The sequence below is a fragment of the Notolabrus celidotus genome, chromosome 12 (genome assembly GCF_009762535.1).
Source record: "Notolabrus celidotus isolate fNotCel1 chromosome 12, fNotCel1.pri, whole genome shotgun sequence".
NCBI lineage: Eukaryota > Metazoa > Chordata > Actinopteri > Labriformes > Labridae > Notolabrus > Notolabrus celidotus.
The window spans coordinates 16,371,089-16,389,065 of NC_048283.1; the positions used below are offsets into that span (position 1 = coordinate 16,371,089).

Below are 17,977 nucleotides of genomic sequence, written 5' to 3' on the forward strand. Positions count from 1 at the left end.
CTAACTACTAACACTAGCACTACACCCCTGCATACAACACTGTCCAGCAAGCAAACTGTTCATGCTGGAGCTGAGTGGTCCAGAATAATCAACTTTACCTTGTTCATTATTATAATCTCAACTTTACCTTGTTCATTATTATAATCTCTCTGTTCTTTTGCAGTAAACCTTACACTGTGTGTCAGGTGAATGGGTAACCTGTGTGTTTGGTGTGTTGGCAGCAGGTTTCAGGGCTTAAAGAGTAAAATATTTGGCCCCACTATGAGACTCATCATGGCAAAACATACAACAGCTGTTTTGTAGAAAGATAGTTCATTAAACGTGAACATTTTCAAGTTTGTACTTTTTTGCACTAAAACAAAGGGAAACATTTGGAGTTTTCATTGTTTATAGGTTATTATGTTATGATTTAACTGGTCCGGACCACTTCAGATCAACTTGGGCTGTATGTCGCCCCTGAACTGAAATGAGTGTGACGCCCCTGGTCTAAAGGATACTTTAAAGGCAACCAGGTGGTGTTAAGAGAGGGAAATGAACCAATGAATATTAATATTTTACTATTTCTAATTTGTTGGAGAAACTGCTTAGGCCACAACGATAAACATGAAACTATTAGAGAACAAGCTACAAGAAGTTCCTCTCCAAATGTTCCCGAAAAGGGATTCTTTGATTCTTGTGTACTGTTTTAGCCCTCAGTAGCTGGATTGACAGACAAACGTGTTGTCAGGTGAGTAGAAGATGCTGTGGAAATAGTTCTCTCACAACCAAAGGTACAGTTAAATATTGAATAGACAAAGACAAATTCTTTTTGGCATTTTTGAAACCTCATACCTACCTTCTTGCCTATTACAAATGCCCCTTGACAATAAAATGACAGGCATTTGACTATTTATATCCACTGTGACATCCTGATCAAATACCATAAACTGCCCTTCCTCACATAGTTCTTCGAGTCCTACACCCTTAAGAATGTATTGAAAGAACCAGTGTGTCAGTGAGCACAACACTGATTTGCATCCATCCTGCACATACACTGAGTGCCATTCTTCTCTCAGGAACAAGGGTGGGTGTCTGTGGAGTCATACTGTTGCTATTTACCCCTAACAGATTTATCTCTGTCCTGAGAAGACCATGCAACCTACCAGACCCCTGCCTGTTTAACTTATCATTTAAGGATCATTAGAGACTTAAGACATGGCCAAGCAGCAATGTTTCTAACCAAGTGGTTTCTGACCTTTCACAAGCACAGTGACACATTGAGGCAGAACCTTGTCTAGTGCTGCAACATTTGATAACCACAGTTTCCTCTGCTTCAACGGAAGACAGTAGCAGGTGCATGCAAAAAGCCACAATAACACAAGCATGTACATAAAACATTAAGTACAACTATTTTTACATGTCTGATTAATCTTCTTTCTTTAAGGGTCAAATACTGTTTGTTCACCTTCCCACTGCACAATCCAGTCTCCTACAAACCATTCTTCTTCTAGTTAAAACCTATCAGCAATGTCAAATATTTCCTTCCTCCTATCTGTATTACAGTCCCACAGATTCACAACAAGTATGTTTCCAATTGAGCTCTTTTAGGTTGAACATGTGTCATACGAGAGGTGCACTTTTAACAATATTTATCCCTGCTGGTATTTGAGTCTACATGAGCTCTTTGTTGTCTCTGGTCCCAATTAAAGGTGCACTGTTATTATGTATTTGGATACCTGCTATTCCCAGATAATTAGACTCAGGTTTGCCTTAGAAGGGGAGATAATAAAAGACCATGTTGGGAAATGTCACCCTTGTTCCATTTCACACAACTACACAAGCTGTGTCCCCTCTCCCTCCAGCTATGAAATGCTGATGTTAGATGGAGTTTGAGTTTTCTTTAGGGCTTGAATGTTAGCACGTGATACGTGTATGTGTGCACTCCCTGTCCTGTTGAGCTGTTAAGTGGGTGACACATTGAACTGTTGTCAGGAATGCTACCCTGTGAGAAGAGGAAAAGAGGGAGAAGACAACAATGAGAGGGGGAGGAGAGAGAGAGACGGACAGACAGAGAGAGAGAGAGAGGGAGGGAGAGGACAAGAGAGTAAACCAGTGTGGCAGGTTTGCGTCACTGTACACACTCCATCATGCAAAGCTGATGTAAAGAGAAAAAGACGGAGAGAGAGGAGTTAGGAGCTGATGTCATTACAGAGAGCTGCTGTCAGTTTGAATCTGTGTCAACACGGCGGACTGTGACATGTGTAGAGATCTCTTTTAGAAAAGGTAGGGGACATCTTTTTGTGAATGTGTTTAGACTTTTAATTGAATTGTAAATATAAATGTGGAGGAAATGTGTGTTTGTTGCTTGACATATGGTAGCATTTGTGTCTATCTTGTTGTTCTTATCAGCGTTAAAAGTAAACCGTGCAGTGTTGCCCCGGTTACCCAGATGGGAGGCTTTGTGTTCGTTAGTACAACAGGTGTTTCTGTAAACCGACACTGTGCCTCACCTCGGAAAGCACAACAGAGACTGCTTTCCCAAAGTAACTTGCTGTAACATAGACTTTTGAAAATGCAAATAGCCTCATATAATTCAAAGAGAGCTCCTTGTTGAAAATGTGTACAGTAAATGAGCAATTGAGTGTATGGGTTTATGGTCAATAGAGATGATTGGATTCTAATCCTGACCTGATTAATGATCAAAGTTAGCTCCCCGACAATGCCTATTGTGTACTGTAACCTTAGATATTCCTGATGAACCACTGTCATCATACCAGTCACACTATCAGTCTCTCAGTATGCAGCATGTAAGTCAAACTAACTCTGATCTCATCTAATCTGATCATTTCTCATGAATCCACTGTTACAAGGCTTCCATTGTTGTTGTTCCTTTGTTTCTAAGAGACGATATGGGCTGCTCGGAGACTGATTGTGACACTTTAATACATTGTTTTTCGCTGACTGGATTGCTGTTAGGTGAGTTCTTCCAGTTTTTGATTCAGGTTTAGCTGACGCTGACAGGTAGTCATGAGTATGTTGCTTGTGTAAACAGTAGTTATGATACGTGTGTGAGAGAGCATTATCTGAGTCTCTATGTTCTGTGTATAGGCTCATTGAGTGTCAGTGTGAGGGGTAATGTCAGGAGGGTAGGGGTGTGTTTCAAAGTGACATGACTGACCGGAGTTAAGAGTGAGCATACTCTGGTGTTTTTGGTTCTCTGACTTTCATCCTTTAGCTTTTTATTTAGCTGTTGTTTTATTCGTATCATCGTCTTATCCTCTCTCATCCATTTAGTTCTCCTTTGTAAAATGTCATGATCACTGACCTCAACCACTCTAGGATTGTGTTTGACATTTTGAAGAGCCAGTGCAAACCACAATCCACGTATCAAAACATTCCAGACCAATCCACCCTGAGGGTGAAAATCTGTACATTTTTATGCTTGGCAGGCAATGTGAGCTGTTCGCTGAAGATATGCTGGGGACCCAAACACTCCAAGGAACAGAACAAAAAATCAAGAGGTGCCGAAGAGGACCCATCTGGACCACAAGACAACACCTCTGAAATATCAAACGTTGCTATCAAGGATTTGTTCCTGTGCTAAAAATACAAATGAGGAAACTGTAGTGTGCCAGGTCTAATGGTTTTTGCACACTGAAAATTGCAGCATTCAGACAAGCTACTGCCAAAGTTCAGTGTTAAAGATAGTTGCTTGGAATCTCTTAAATATCAAGTTCACTCTTCCGCTCCCTTTTTGGGATTTGGCACTTCACAGGTGGTCATTAACTTTGTTTACTCTTGGACAATGGACTTGTCTTTACTCCCCACTCAAGTGAGTGAGTACAACAAGCAGAGGGCAGGAGCGCTCTTCACTGTCCGCCCAGCTAACTCTCCTTCTTACAGCCTCACACGAAGACCAGGTGTCAGGAAACCTAGAGGTTTTCTGGAAGAGGACAGGGGTGGTTCTGAGGAAGTTGGAGAATTAAAAAGATATGGCTTGCAGACTGGTGCATATAGTTCAATCAACCATGAAGACCCCAAAGCTGCTAGTTATCAAGCCAGGATTAGGAGGAGCAGTGGTGTGATCAGTCAGTGTGAGGAGAAGGACACATTAGGCTACAAAATGTCAGCTCAGCTGGACCAGAATGGAACAGCAGACAAACCAATCAAAGAGTATGGAACTGACAGAAGTGCCAGCTTTGCATCTGAACGCCATGGCAGAGCAGAGTTGAGGAGATCCAGCCTCCCAAGTAGAAGCAAAAGTTTGGATTGGAAGGCAGGGGAAAGAAGCTATGATCGCGGCAAAAGAGCTGACATCTCATCAACTAGACTAGCAAGTGACATCTGTAGACTCGCTGGAGGCTTGGATGAAAGGACAGGAGCTCATGGTGCCAGTGGAAGGGTGAGGTCTTCAATACAGACCTATTATAACACTTCAGGAACAAGTAATGTTATCCAAGAGAGAAGCCCAGTCAGTCATATGGATCAGGCTTTGGACAAAACCAGTAGAGGACACTCTCTCCCTACCAGGTTAAGGTCCCAGTCTGGACCTTGCTCTAATGTGAGAGTGCCGTCTGCCTCATTTGGATCCAAAGGGGGTCAGAGTATTCTGGAGCGGATAGAGAAACTCTACGGGTCAGTTGGCTTTGGTAACATTGAGGACTCCACCTCTTTGAACCCCCTTTATAGAGAAACAGCCAAAGACCTCATCATTCCACAACAGCCGAGAGCATACAACTGGACATCAGGGGGAACGTTCCCAAGGAGTTTCTCACTTGGACAGCCAAACAACCTTAGTCCAGTGCAAAGCAGGAGTTCATACACCTGGACGCTAACAGATGACTCAGGTTCTGACACTTTACTTTCCTCTAATAGGAACAGGGAAAAACCATTAGGACAGTGTCCACCACAGATCAAGAGTATCAACTTGGGTAGAGTGTTAGGAGACAGTGGCACAATGTCTCTGGACAGAGCAAGGAGCAGGTACACTACTGCAGCTCGAATAAGAGCTGAGAGGGCTGCAGCACAAATAACTGCACAGCCAGAGTCAAGCACTTCCTTTGACAAGAGGAGTTCTGCTTCTTTGAAGGACTGGTCTGGATCAAGAGAGAGAAGATTAAGTGGAAGTACGGACTGGAGCAGGCTGAACCATAGAGAGGAAAAAAGTGACAATGCAAAAAAAAGGACTGGTTGGCTTGATAACCAAGAGACTGTAGATAGAGCAAATGACAAAGCTAAATCAAAGAGTATTAGCACTGATGATGTGTTTGACTCAAACCCAATGACAACCTCAATGAAAACACCAGAAAGGAAGAAATATACTGAGGGGTTGTCGGTCAAAACTGTAGCCAGTGTGAGAAATAAGATCAGCCAGTTTGAGGCTCTGTCACAGAGATTTCAAGGTTTGGCTACAGGAAATGTCCTGATGCCGAGAAGAGCTTTCTCTGTGCCAACACAACTAAGCGAGGCTCATGATGGAAAGAAAAAGAATGGGTCAACAAAAGAATGGAGAGACAAGTCTGAGGAGATAGGAGCAGAAAAAAAGCTGGGGTCAGAAAGGTCCTTATCAGTGGACGAGGTTGGATTCAGATTACAGAGGAAAGAGAGAGAAGGGGGAGACTTTGTTGAGAATGAAAGAAAAGAAATAGACAAAGGTAACAATTGTGCTGAAGATTTTGAAAAGTACTCCAGGGTCAAAAGCACTCTTGAAATCCAAATAGATGGAGGAGATAGAAGAGGGCGTAGAAACTTCTACATAGATGAAGCAGATTTCAGCAAGCTCCCTAGCCCTGAGGAAGCAAGTGAGAGACCAACTTCACTACTTCTGTCCAACTTCAGCGACACTCCTGATGGTGTGCAGAAAGCCACATCCGTCATCGTTCTCTCACCCGCTAGCGATGATGACAAGACTCCAACAAACACTCCAAACCACTCACCTGTTCTCTCTCCTACAACCCAACCAGGAAACTCCACTCCTGTTGCCAAAAGTTTAAATGAAAGCACTCCTGTTCCTACACAAGCAGCAAAAACACCCAAAGCAGATGCCCCACCTCTCCCTCGACCTGGCACCACTACATCCCACAGCGGTCTTCCTGATCCCATCCCTCCAGATGTCAATGAAGTCTTTCCAAAGGGAAAGAAGCAAGTGTTGGACCTCAATGCATGGGTAGCTGGCTTGAACCCTACAATTAGTGTCTGGAATGATGAAGATGATGATAATGATGAGGACGATGATGATGAAAGCACACAGAAGGATGAAGATTCAAACTATGATTCAGACTCTGGAGAGTCCTCAGTTACCATCACTAGCAACATGAGCCAGTCAGATCGTAGGAGCTTCTGTGTCAGGTGCGTACTGTCTGTATCTCTAAATCATGTGCTTTAGTGGAGGCCTTCATTCCAACATTCAGTCACACTTTAAATTCTGAACTTTCTACTTTCCTATCTGTAGTCTTTCAGACCTGTGTAACTTTGCTGGAGTGGACTATGAGTCAGAGAATGATAGCGACGAGTGGCAATCTATAGGCCGGCGATCTGCCTCCCTGAGCTCAGACATGTCTGCAATGTCCTATGTGTCAGTGATGCCCACAGAGGACCTCGATAAGCTACTGGAGGATGTCAGGAGCCTGGGTGACAGCACTTTGCAGGTAGAGATAACTTGGTATCAGTGGATGATTATCTGATGCTCGGCTGTAGTTTTTAGCTCAAGGTATTGAACCAACAATCTTTTCTTGGCTATGACTTTGGTCACTTAGCCAACAGTATTCACCATGCTTACACAAGATAAAATGCTGTTATCATAAGTACTGCTGTGTTACAGTTTGCAGGTTTCAAATGCAGGGAATTTCATGCTCCTCCTTAATTGATTGGAAAATGAACACAACAGCAGTAACCATAGTTCATAGTGAATTTAGGCCTTATTTTAAGGTAAAACAACATATTTGATAACCTTTTAGCAACCATAAAATAACAGCTGATGTTACAATTTGCTAGAACACATTAATGATTGATAGTGTTACATGATACAAAAAGGAATGAGTACATTTCTGGGTGATATTACCGTTAGCTTGTTGAGTGTTCGCTTGCTAATGTAGATGTCTATGCTAACAAGTGAGCTGTCCAAGCCAGATCATAGGAAAGGTATATAATTTGCTAGCTTAATTTGAAGTTAGTTGGGCTTTTTCTCAAGTGCTATTTGACACTTTTGATATGCATTCTTAGCTGGGAGGTAGTAGAATTGTAACATTAGCTGTTTTCGTAGTGTTTGTTTTAACTTGAAGCAGGGGTGATTCTAGGATCGGATGTTTAGGGGTGCTGATCTGGGCAAGATACATTTCACTGTTTTGTACATTTTAATGCAATTTCATTCCCACATTTGTGAAAGAAAAGTATAACACTTTTGGGAAAGTTTGTGACTAAACCATCAAATCTGATAAAGGTTATTTAAATGCTGAGCCACAGCAAAAAGAGAAATGGATTGGGATCATAAAAGAAACATATGGTAACCCTAATTTCTGGGGAAAGACAACTCATTTTGATACAGCAGCTCCTCAACATACATAAACAGTATGTATGTTTCTGGAGTAAACCAGCCCCCTGTAGTGAGTACCAAATATACCAAAAAATAGACATTGGAGTTATTTTTTGGACCTTCATTTGAACTGCAATGCACTACATGTAAAACGCGGTGGAGCTGCTGTATTTTTGTAAATATTACGTTTCAACCAAGTACTGTATGGTTTTGAAACATTTCTAGCTTGTTAAAAAGGACATTCAGTAAAAAAAAAAAATTAAAAATCTCTCAAATTTTAGGGGTGCTGGGATTCAATTTAGAGGGGCTTCAGCACCTCCAAAAATGGGCTAGAAACGCCTATGACTTGAAGTATGGCTTAACGTCCTTCCACATTTTCTATATCCAGTCTTTTTGTCTTTTCACTAAACAGGAAGCAGTGAAATGTAAATGTTTTGTTTGTTAAACCTGGGATACAGCAGTATAACAGTATAAAAGCATTTCAGGTTCCCACTGTGAGCACAGTTTTGTAGTCCAGTCACCAAACCTTGTGTCTGAGTCAAGTCTGGAGTCCTCAGTGTTAACGTCTGTGTTGAGTCAGAGCCACCAGAGAGGAATCTGAGTTGATTCCAAGTCAGAACTCACTAATATTAGTTAATACAAGGAGTTTAGTTGTTTCACTTCAAACTACTGTCTGAACCTAGACCGACTGTGTGGGACCTATTGGATGTAGCTATAGATCCTTGGTTTATATCATTACCCTCTCTTTGAAATATTTGACTTAGCTGTGTATTAAAATGTTAAAAAATTCATTACACATCACATTATCTGTATGTTCTACCTTTCCTTGCAGGACTATAACGATGTCCAGGTGGTTGTTCTACATAAGGAAGCGGGAGTGGGACTAGGCTTCAGTTTGGCTGGAGGCACTGACCAAAACAAGCCAGTCACTGTGAGGAAAAACAGGCTCTAACCTTAGACAAATATCCAGAGGCAATGTCCTCATTGTTCTCACTTTTGCTCTACTTGTCTTTCTTCCAGGTTCATAAGGTGTTTCACTTGGGGGTAGCAGCCAAGGAAGGCTCCATACAAGAGGGGGAACAGGTCTTGTCAATCAATGGCACAGCATTGGGAGGTTATGCCCATTGGGAGGCCGTGAGGGTCCTTAGAAGGGCGAAGATGCGGGATTTGGGGGTGGTGGTCCTTAAGAGAGCAGGGACAAGCAGTGTCAGTAAAGGGGGAGCGCAGACAAAAAATCAAGTGCCAACAGAGACTCAGGACACCCCGACAGGTGAGACTTCATAATCAAATCTGAAAAGACATCAGTATGAATTAATTCAATACTTACAGATTTTCTTCTTTCTCCCTTTTTTTCTTTGCTTTTGATGCTCTCTTAGGTGAGCTTTTGTGTGTGAGTCTGGAGAAGAACAGCAGGGATCTGGGCTTCAGCCTGGAGGGGGGAGTGGGCTCCAGTCAGGAGGACAAACCACTAACTGTACAGAAGATCTTCCAGGGTGAGATTTTTGACCATTTTTAGACTCAAAGAGATTAACAGAAATACACAGATACCCATTTTTTATTATGAGGCCTTAATATTATTCTTATAATCTAATATATGAATCTCAATATCTATGAGCGTTACTTGGGTGAAGTCAGGTTTTCCCTGAAGGCCATTCAGGCTCATGCACACTTCTCTAGAGGGAGCTTTATCATATTTTATCTATCACAAGGTACAACAGCTAAGAAGGTCTCTGCTTGACTTTTTGCATAGCTGCAGCAAAGACAGAAAATAGACAAACACAAGTTTTGTACATGTAGATTAAATAAAAATGTACTTCACTATAATAAATATTACATATGTACTACACAAGTTGATTTTGTCTTCTACAACTTGAACTATTATAAACAAGACATGTTAATTAAGACTCTGAATTTCCTTCCCACCTGTCTCTTTAGGAGGCCCTGTTGACAGGGTGTGTCCTGGTGATGAGGTTGTAGAGATTGAGGGAGTGAGCATGGTGGGGATGAGACGTCTGGAGGCGTGGACATTTATCAGAAGGCTACCCACCGGGCCCGTGGATGTGGTGCTGTGTCGAACTCAACATCGGGAAACATAAAGATGATTACTGATTGAAAAGAAACTCATTGCCGTCCTTGACAGAAGCATTGTTCAACCTGGCAATGTAATAAGCTATGGATTCAGCCCTGTTGGGCTAATGCCTTGAAAACAATCCAGCCATTAGTTTCAAAGCTCTTTTTACGAAATCCCTAACGGGAATATAATCTTGGAGACCAGGTCAAAAGTGTGTATTTTTCCTCACGTTATCCTCAAGATCTACCTCAGGCCTGGAATGTTTCTGTGCCAGCCATAATTCAAGTGCACTGATGGCAAATACATCATTAAACCAACTTTTGTTACTTATAGTGTGATCAGTTGAAAAGCTTGTGTTGTTACATTTTGTCTATGCAAAAACACCTTGTAATATATTGTAAATAGAAGCTAACTTCATGCACAGTTGATATTGCTTTTTAATAAACCTCAACTTAAATCATGCTTTTCATTCTTTCATCCAGGAGAAGGAGATAGTGTGATAAGATGTTATCTTTCTACCAGTTAGCAAACAAAGCTTAGTGAACAAAAGTCGGAAACGGGTTAAAGGTATCTGTCCTCTTATGCATAACAAAACAGATACTCGTCAAAAGCGGATGTGATAAGATAAGATGCCACAAGCTGCCGACGTAACTATTTTTACAACTTCAAAACACCTTTAAAGGTTTATGTTGTGGAAACGTTCATAGTTCTACCTTTGCTTAAAAAAGCACACTCAAAATAAAGTAGGCACAAATCAAAGCTATTTTCCATAGACATCAAGGTATCTCTTTTCATACGCCTTATCTTGTGTCGTCACCTGTCTGTGGGCAGAAGTCACATGCCACTCTGAATATTATCAGCAATAAAATATCCGTTGCCATCCTTCTTAACTGTACTGTCCATTATTTATCTTACTTAACACATTAGGGAGTCCAGAGTGTACTCACAGGGGTTATCGTGACATTGTCTCTAATGATGACCTCCCTAACAACCTATTTTTTTCACCACACCATCATTCCTCATTATATGATTCATACAGTTGTTTTTTGAAAAAATTGGGGATTTGTCTCTCAAAGACTCTTATAAGCTTCAAATATGGAGGGTTGGAAACTTAACATTTTTATGATATCCAGAACATTTGAGGAATTGTGTCAGAAAAAGACTTTATAAGAATTGTATTTGTGTTATCCACTCTTATGTATCCAGTACTGTAGTATTACCTGCAGCTGTCTTTGTATTTGACACAGACTTATGACTTATTATGATGACCTTCATGAGGTTCATTTAGTGCTGTATAAATAGCGGGTTTGTGCAGTCAACAGATAATCTACCGTTTTATGGCCTCTGTTCATATAACAGCTGAGCAATATTACGCTCTGCTCCAGCCAATCCGGAGGTGTGACATTACAATTAATAAGTAACAGTGTTTGACCTGCAGTGGAGACGGCAGAGAGGTGGGATACAGTGAGCCAGGTCCTTAGATGCTCAGGTGGAAGCTGTGACAGAAAACGTATTTCTGTTTGGTTCTGAGACCTGCTCGTTTACACAAACTCCTGTACAGACAGAGAGGCAGCTCAAAGCTGGTCCATCTAAAAAACACAGAGTTCAGCGTGAGATGAAAAGAGGGATTTGACTCCAGGAATGATGCAGAAACGTTTTCGGAAAGTGAGGAATGCTCTGGTGAGAGAGTGCATGGCTGAGTTCTTGGGAACTTTCGTCTTACTGGTAAGTGACAGTGAGTATTAGAGATTGATATTTGATCAGTTGAAATACAGAGTGTTTACACTGTTTAGAGTTTCTTTGATTTCCTAAAAAGAAAAGAGAAAGTTGAAAAAGTCAGATAATATTCAGAAATATTTCAATATCTCATCTCAACTCAACTCAACTCAACTCAATTATATTTATAAAGTACTTTAAAAACGACCACAGCCAAAACAGAGTGCTGTACATAAATAGACAAACACCGCAGGCATAAAACATTTAAAACACAGGATAATAAAACAATGAAAACAATAAAACAATCGGACTTGTCGGAAATGTCAGTAGTTTTTCCAATGAAAAGAATGTTGTTGTTTTTTACATAATGCTGTGCTTGAACCACTGTAGGGGTTTAAATATTATTGAAAGAATCATTCAACAATGACGTAAAACAGACTGTAAGAATTATGTTTTTATTTTGATTATATTCAAATAATTATTTGTCCCTTTGGAGAAAGGGTCAGTTTAAAACTTATCATTCACAAATAAATGCATGCACAAAAGATGAAAATGTTACTCATAGATTGATGTAATCCACAAAAGGAATTCATTAATATGATCTGTATTATCTTTACATATTGCTTAATCATAACAGTCCCTGCACCTGTCATCATTTCTCTTTGCATTTAATGCTGTTACCTACAACTTTAATGATACTTTGCCATAGCATGACTTGCTCCAACTTTATCTAGACTTGTAATAATCTAATAATGTCTTAAGAACACTTTATGTTTCTTCAGAAAAAGTCTTACTAGAGGTGTGATTTGAATGGGATATATACAGAAGCAGAAGTTAGGTTTATTGGTGACCCTCTCCTCTGCGTGGTTCAAAGACGGATTGTTTGTAATGTTGCCGCTTACGTAAGAGCTAAGACGGGTTAATTACAAAGGCAAGCTCATGACATACATTTAATTATATTTTTACAACCTCATATCTTTGTGTTTCCTGAGGAGTATGTATGTCTGTCTGTCTATCTATCTATCTATCTATCTATCTATCTATCTATCTATCTATCTATCTATCTATCTATCTAAGGATGTATCATATTAATTAGTTTTAAAGGTGACTGATTTGATTTTAGGTTAATAACTTAAACCTGCAGCACTTCATCTGAGCTTCTCATTTTGTAAAAACGGTGCATTATTATCTTATAAAAAGTAATGTCTATGTGAAGTTTAAACTCAATCTTAAATTATGACTGATAAAATAACACTGATTATAGCTGTAGAGATATATTTTTGATGGATATTGGCGATATTGTCGATCTATCTTCTCCTGAAGTCCCATGTTTCTCTTTCTGTGCTGTGAAGCTGTTCGGCTGCTCCGCTGCAGCTCAGGTGAAGACGAGTAGAGACACTAAAGGTCAGTTCCTGTCCGTCAACATGGCCTTCTCTGTGGGTGTGATGTCAGCGATGTACCTCACCAAGGGCATCTCAGGTAAGATCTTTATTCAGTGTAGTATCACACCTTTGAGCGGCATCCTCAAAAGATTAACTTACACTGAAATACAACAGCGGTATTGGATTTGCTTCCTCGCACTCTGATCCAGGACCCTTCCATTACTGTAGCCATCCACTGATCTGAGCACTCTAGATTTATAACACTAATATCTGCTGCACTCTGCACAGACATCTGGTGTCTCTTCAAGGCCTTCACTCTGATTGATACCACCCAGGACACAGCAACTCTTAGTTGACACACTATATGGCTACAAATAATCTGAGATTTCATTACCGTTCAATGTCTCTTGCTGTAATTCACTTCTGCCTTCCTCCTTCCTGTTTTCTTCTCCCTCCATCCCATATTTTCTTATTAGGCGCTCATCTGAATCCAGCAGTGACTCTGAGTTTCTGTGTTCTGGGTCGGGTGCCCTGGGGACGGCTGGTGCCTTACAGCCTCTCCCAGCTCCTGGGGGCTTATGTGGCATCGGGGCTTGTCTATCTGGTGTACTATGGTGAGTCTTTCTGGAACTCCATCAGTGACACACATGCAGGTGTCTAACGTGATTGTATTGCTAACTTACCCATGTTGCTGTCTCAGATGCTATAATGGATTTCAGTGGAGGAGTGTTGACTGTACAAGGCCTAAATGAGACTGCATCTATCTTTGCCACTTATCCCTCGGAGTTCATAAGTTTGGGAAGAAGTTTTCTGGACCAGGTCAGTGAGAGGATGCGTGCAATCCTTATCCTGCTCTTTTACATTTGTTTTGTTCTTTATTAAAGTAAGTTCTGCTTTTTTAACTTTCATCAGATAGTGGGCACAGGTATGCTCATGTTGTGCATCCTGTGCTTGGATGAAAAGAGGAATACTCCCGCTCCCACAGAGCTGATTCCTCCCATAGTAGCCGTGATTGTCCTGGGAATCTCCATGTCAATGTCTGCTAACTGTGGTGCTGCAATAAACCCAGCTCGAGATCTGGGGCCACGTCTCTTTACTCTGACTGCAGGCTGGGGAACTGAGGTCTTCACGTACGTATCTTATCTTACATTAACAGGACATATCTACTGTAGTAAAGCCATAAAACTTTTAAGAGCTGATAGTTTATGAATGCTTATCTATTATGAAACATTTAAAGTGTAATTGATAAAGCAAAATAAGCAATTCAGCCTTTTAAATTAGGAGAAGAAATATCTGCTTGGCATTCCTACAGATCTTTGACCTTGTGGTTCCTTAGAAGATCCCGTATGTCAGAGGTTATCAGACTTAGAGGCTGTTTATGCATGATTAAAGGAACATGAAGTCTCAGCTTGTTACAGATCATCTGATTATGATATGGTGTATTGATCCATGATGCAACCTGTTGCTCAACATGGTCTGGTTTTCGTGTCTCCTCTTCAGTTCCACTGCTGCTGAAAGCTGCATTAATTGATTACTGCCCACTAGGGGGCCATGTAAAACTGTGTTCTAACAGTTTTTCTCAGTCACTTTGGTACATTTCTCAAATTATCCCCGACATTTGCAAAACAGTAAGTGCATTTCTCAAAACAATTCATATAAATAGCAAAACACCATGGATTACGTGCAAAAGCCAGTATGTCATTGTGTACGGATAAGACAGTCAAATTGATTAGTCATGTTGTCAGTGTACTCTGGAGGGATGTTTTGATGTAAACTATGCTTCCAGATTCATCAGCAGCTGGAAGAAAAGAGGGAGAGCTCTTCCTCAAAGGGAAAAGAAGCGTTTGATAACCCATTAGTTAGAATAAAGTTGAAAAAATTAAAAAGTTCTAGTCATATTGTTGCACTGAACAATTCACCTCATGCTTAAACTGTTAATAAAATACAGTGTATTAAAAAATTAAACACATCTCAGAAGGCTGGAGCAAATACACTTAACCCCTAAATGTTCTTATCTTAATTTCTGTCTTTCTGCTCTCTAGGTGTTACAACTACTGGTTCTGGGTGCCACTGGTGGCCCCACCCATCGGGGGTGTAATAGGATCTTTAATGTATTTGGTCTTCATTGACTGGCACCTGCCCGACCCGGACCCTCCTGAGAGTCTCTCCACTCTCTCCACCATCAGTGACAAAATCAATCTACCTTGCACCACATGGGAAAATGGAGCAGTGTTAAAGGCTGCACATTTATAAACGTTACTGTAAATATTTCCTTCATGTCAAAGCTGCTTTGCAACTGTTGAGGTGCACAAACATATCTTATAATCGTCTGTTAGCAATAAAACGTCATATCTATATTATGAATACTGTAAAGCTGACTTTTTGGCACAGCCAGCAAAAATAGACCAAGTAGACTAGCAGACTTAAAGGCAGCTGTAAGCAATATTGATTGTGATGATGCTGTTTACATTGATGTTTGTATGCTTTAGAATATGGATTCATTCAGTTAGATTATTTAACTTAGTTGTATTTACTTTTATAAAATGCTGTATTGAATATTGGACAAATGTTAAACTGAAGTTATCATGCCTTTTCTGATAAATGTCACTTTTCATTATGACTGCTTTGAATAAGAGTTTTGATTACACATACACATGTATCAAACACTATTTATTTATACTTTTCAAAATGTTTCATTTCAAACCAAACCCAAACTTTAATTTCTTCACCATTGTGAGTGTCTCTTTGTGAGGTTTTCTTACTGTATGTCAGATAAAAGAGGGTCAATTTAATGACCCAAATAAAAAATCACAGGTCTTCAACATCCCTGGATCCATCATTATCTCAGTCCTCTCATCAATGTTGTAGATTGCTTTTGTCCCTTGAGTCCACTTTGCTCTAGACAAGATTGTGAGATTACAGAGTAATCACCCTTCAAGGTGTTCAGCAAGGTCAAGACTGTATTAAATGGGTGGCTTGTGTCTGACAATGTCACAAACTGCACATAACATTCATTCACAGGGAATTAAACATAGAACAAGATAAATGGTAGCAAGGGTCTTTGGCAGACTTTCTCAGTGTATTTTAAGGTTAGACTTTTTCATAAACACCACCCTAAGTTCTATTTCTCCTTGTATTGCTAGTCAAAATCATAGTCTATGATCAAAGTGCATTCAAAGTATTAATGTGGTGGCACTTTTGTTCCGAGGTCACGGTCAGGCTGGCAAATTAAATTTTTTTTGTGATGTTGTACTGCTGCGTTAGTTTGTTGTTTGGATTAAGGTTTAATCACTTCACCTCTTCTAGAATAATGAAAAACTGTCAATACAATAGACAATAAGACTTCGGAGGGAAATCTGGCCACATATGAGGTTAAAAGCACTTTTCTTATATCCTATTAGCTGTTAGAAAACAGCCTTTTGCATTTATCTACTTTTTGTCTCACACTATGTAGAGCGGAAGTTAAATGTACAAACTTATTCAACTTTAGTGAGGAATGTCTGCTAAATTTGGCTTCACTACCCCGGCTAGCATTTTTTTGTCCTAAAAACTTTCTGTTAATGTTACAGAGAATGTTACTGTAATGTTTTCAGTGGGAAGTTTTTTTGTGTTCACAGAATGTTCTCGGATAACATTCTCTATAAAATGTTTGGTAAAAACCTTCATAAAATGTTAAGTGGAAACAGTGCTCGATGTTATGCCGTAATGTTCTCGAAACTTTCTCAGCGGGAAGTTTTCTGTATGTTCACAAAATGTACTCTAAAAACATTCAGTAATCTGTGACCCAAAGAATGTTATCAAAACATCCTTTGAACGTTAAAGATAAAACATTCTGTCTTTGTTCTAATTAAATATCACCAGGATATTCTTAAATAAAATATTTTGTGATTTGAGGCATCAGAAACATCCTGAAAACATGTTTACATGTTACTTCTTTGTTATCAAGCAACATTATGGGAACATTTTATAGAAAACATTCAATAATCTTTTACCTAAAGAATAATATCTAAACATCATCTGACAAAATGTTCTTCTTTCATAATTTAAATCGAAAAACACCCTTAAGATGTTCTTTGAATATTACACTCAAAACTTTCTCTTGAAACATAATCAGAACTTATAGGGAATGTTATCCAATGTTGTGGGAACATTCTCTGCTAGCTGGGACTTAACATTAATGTAAAAAATCAGCCACCCCCTTTTATTATCTCTTAAGTGGCTAGATGCTAATATATACATGTCTGACTGTAGATAATGGTAATGAAGTGATTGTTTCAACCTAAAATATTGTCAGATTTTCCACCAGTTTTAGCTGTTTATAGCTGCTTGTTACTTGAGAATAGATGAAATTATAATGGTTTGCCAGATAATCCCAGTTTAAATCCTCAGAACCCAAAAGACAGCAAGACACAAAAACAGCATGTGAACCTGCACCCTGAAGAAAAATGGAAACTTTGACAACCGTCAACTTTAAACAAGTGAAGAGTTCATTTGCAAAAACAGTTAACTCACTTTTGAAAAACTTAAAAAATGTTTCAAAAAACATTTTTTTTTCTAGTACAAGCTTTCGGTGTTATCAATCAACTGAGGTTGGGTGGCTTTGACTAAGTCAAAATGACTTTACAAATCACAGGTATCTTGAAAATATAACTTTATTAGGAATCTATATCAAAAAGAAATGTTTTTTGAAAATGTATAAAACGGAGTTATCTGTTTTTGCAAATGAACTCTTCAAGTATAATTATAGCAGCTATGATATAAATTCCACCCAGAAAAAAAACACTCTTACCCTGACTTAATGCGCAAACATGACTTTACAGAAAGTTTTTTGTTCTCAAGGATTAAGCTCTTTCTCTCCATGTCTATCTCCTAACCAAATCATAATCAGGCACTTTGGAATATTTGCATAATTCATTATTTACATCCAAAGATGTAGTTTGATAATTGTATAGTAATGTAGGTAGAGCTTGTATTATGCAGATGTTGCAATTTTGAGCATGCTGATTGAACATTAGAGGGCAGTGTGACACCAAAGGAAAAAAAGCACATGGCTGTTGATAACTAAGTGTAAATATGTTCAAGCTGTTATCAGGCAGGGACTCAAAGATATAAAAAACGAAACTAAGGGAAAAACAGAAACATACCTTCAAATTAATGAAATCAACAAAATATTTTAAAGTTCCAAAATATCATAAATAAATTCATAAACTACTAATACCATTTTAAATAGACGCGCAAGTTTTCAGTGTTGGACGTTCAGATGGAGGTGCAGGTGAGAGAGAGGCAGCCCCTCCTCCC

General features: G+C 39.5%; 2 protein-coding genes across 3 annotated transcripts; both read left to right on the top strand.

Moving 5' to 3' along the window:
- The first annotated feature begins 2,090 nt into the window (after positions 1-2,090).
- Positions 2,091-10,465, top strand: si:dkey-92i15.4. Of its 2 annotated transcripts, none has more exons than XM_034698126.1 (7): positions 2,091-2,262; positions 3,429-6,327; positions 6,431-6,626; positions 8,343-8,441; positions 8,531-8,780; positions 8,887-9,003; positions 9,446-10,465. In XM_034698126.1, exons 2-7 carry the CDS (start codon positions 3,785-3,787, stop codon positions 9,604-9,606), a joined length of 3,366 nt encoding a protein of 1,121 aa, XP_034554017.1. In that variant the 5' UTR covers positions 2,091-2,262; positions 3,429-3,784; the 3' UTR covers positions 9,607-10,465. The 2 variants fall into 2 exon arrangements, with proteins under 2 accessions (XP_034554017.1, XP_034554015.1); XM_034698124.1 differs by lacking the exon at positions 2,091-2,262 and adding an exon at positions 2,879-2,955 and having other exon boundaries at positions 9,446-10,411.
- Positions 10,466-11,222: 757 nt separating this feature from the next.
- Positions 11,223-15,049, top strand: aqp10a (aquaporin 10a). Its single transcript, XM_034698259.1, has 6 exons — positions 11,223-11,306; positions 12,650-12,776; positions 13,156-13,293; positions 13,380-13,498; positions 13,592-13,809; positions 14,722-15,049. The coding sequence occupies exons 1-6, from the start codon at positions 11,223-11,225 to the stop codon at positions 14,930-14,932; spliced, it is 897 nt and encodes a 298-aa protein (XP_034554150.1). The 3' UTR covers positions 14,933-15,049.
- Positions 15,050-17,977: the final 2,928 nt, after the last annotated feature.

What these genes read in the sequence shown, in the direction of transcription:
- si:dkey-92i15.4 (XM_034698126.1), top strand. Translation starts at nt 3,785, where the DNA reads ATGGACTTGTCTTTACTCCCCACTCAAGTGAGTGAGTACAACAAGCAG. An exon ending in CGTAGGAGCTTCTGTGTCAG is followed by an intron (nt 6,328 to 6,430) that starts GTGCGTACTGTC and finishes TCCTATCTGTAG; the next exon opens with TCTTTCAGACCTGTGTAACT. An exon ending in TGTACAGAAGATCTTCCAGG is followed by an intron (nt 9,004 to 9,445) that starts GTGAGATTTTTG and finishes CTGTCTCTTTAG; the next exon opens with GAGGCCCTGTTGACAGGGTG.
- aqp10a (XM_034698259.1), top strand. Translation starts at nt 11,223, where the DNA reads ATGATGCAGAAACGTTTTCGGAAAGTGAGGAATGCTCTGGTGAGAGAG. An exon ending in TGGGAACTTTCGTCTTACTG is followed by an intron (nt 11,307 to 12,649) that starts GTAAGTGACAGT and finishes TGTGCTGTGAAG; the next exon opens with CTGTTCGGCTGCTCCGCTGC. An exon ending in TGTCTATCTGGTGTACTATG is followed by an intron (nt 13,294 to 13,379) that starts GTGAGTCTTTCT and finishes TTGCTGTCTCAG; the next exon opens with ATGCTATAATGGATTTCAGT.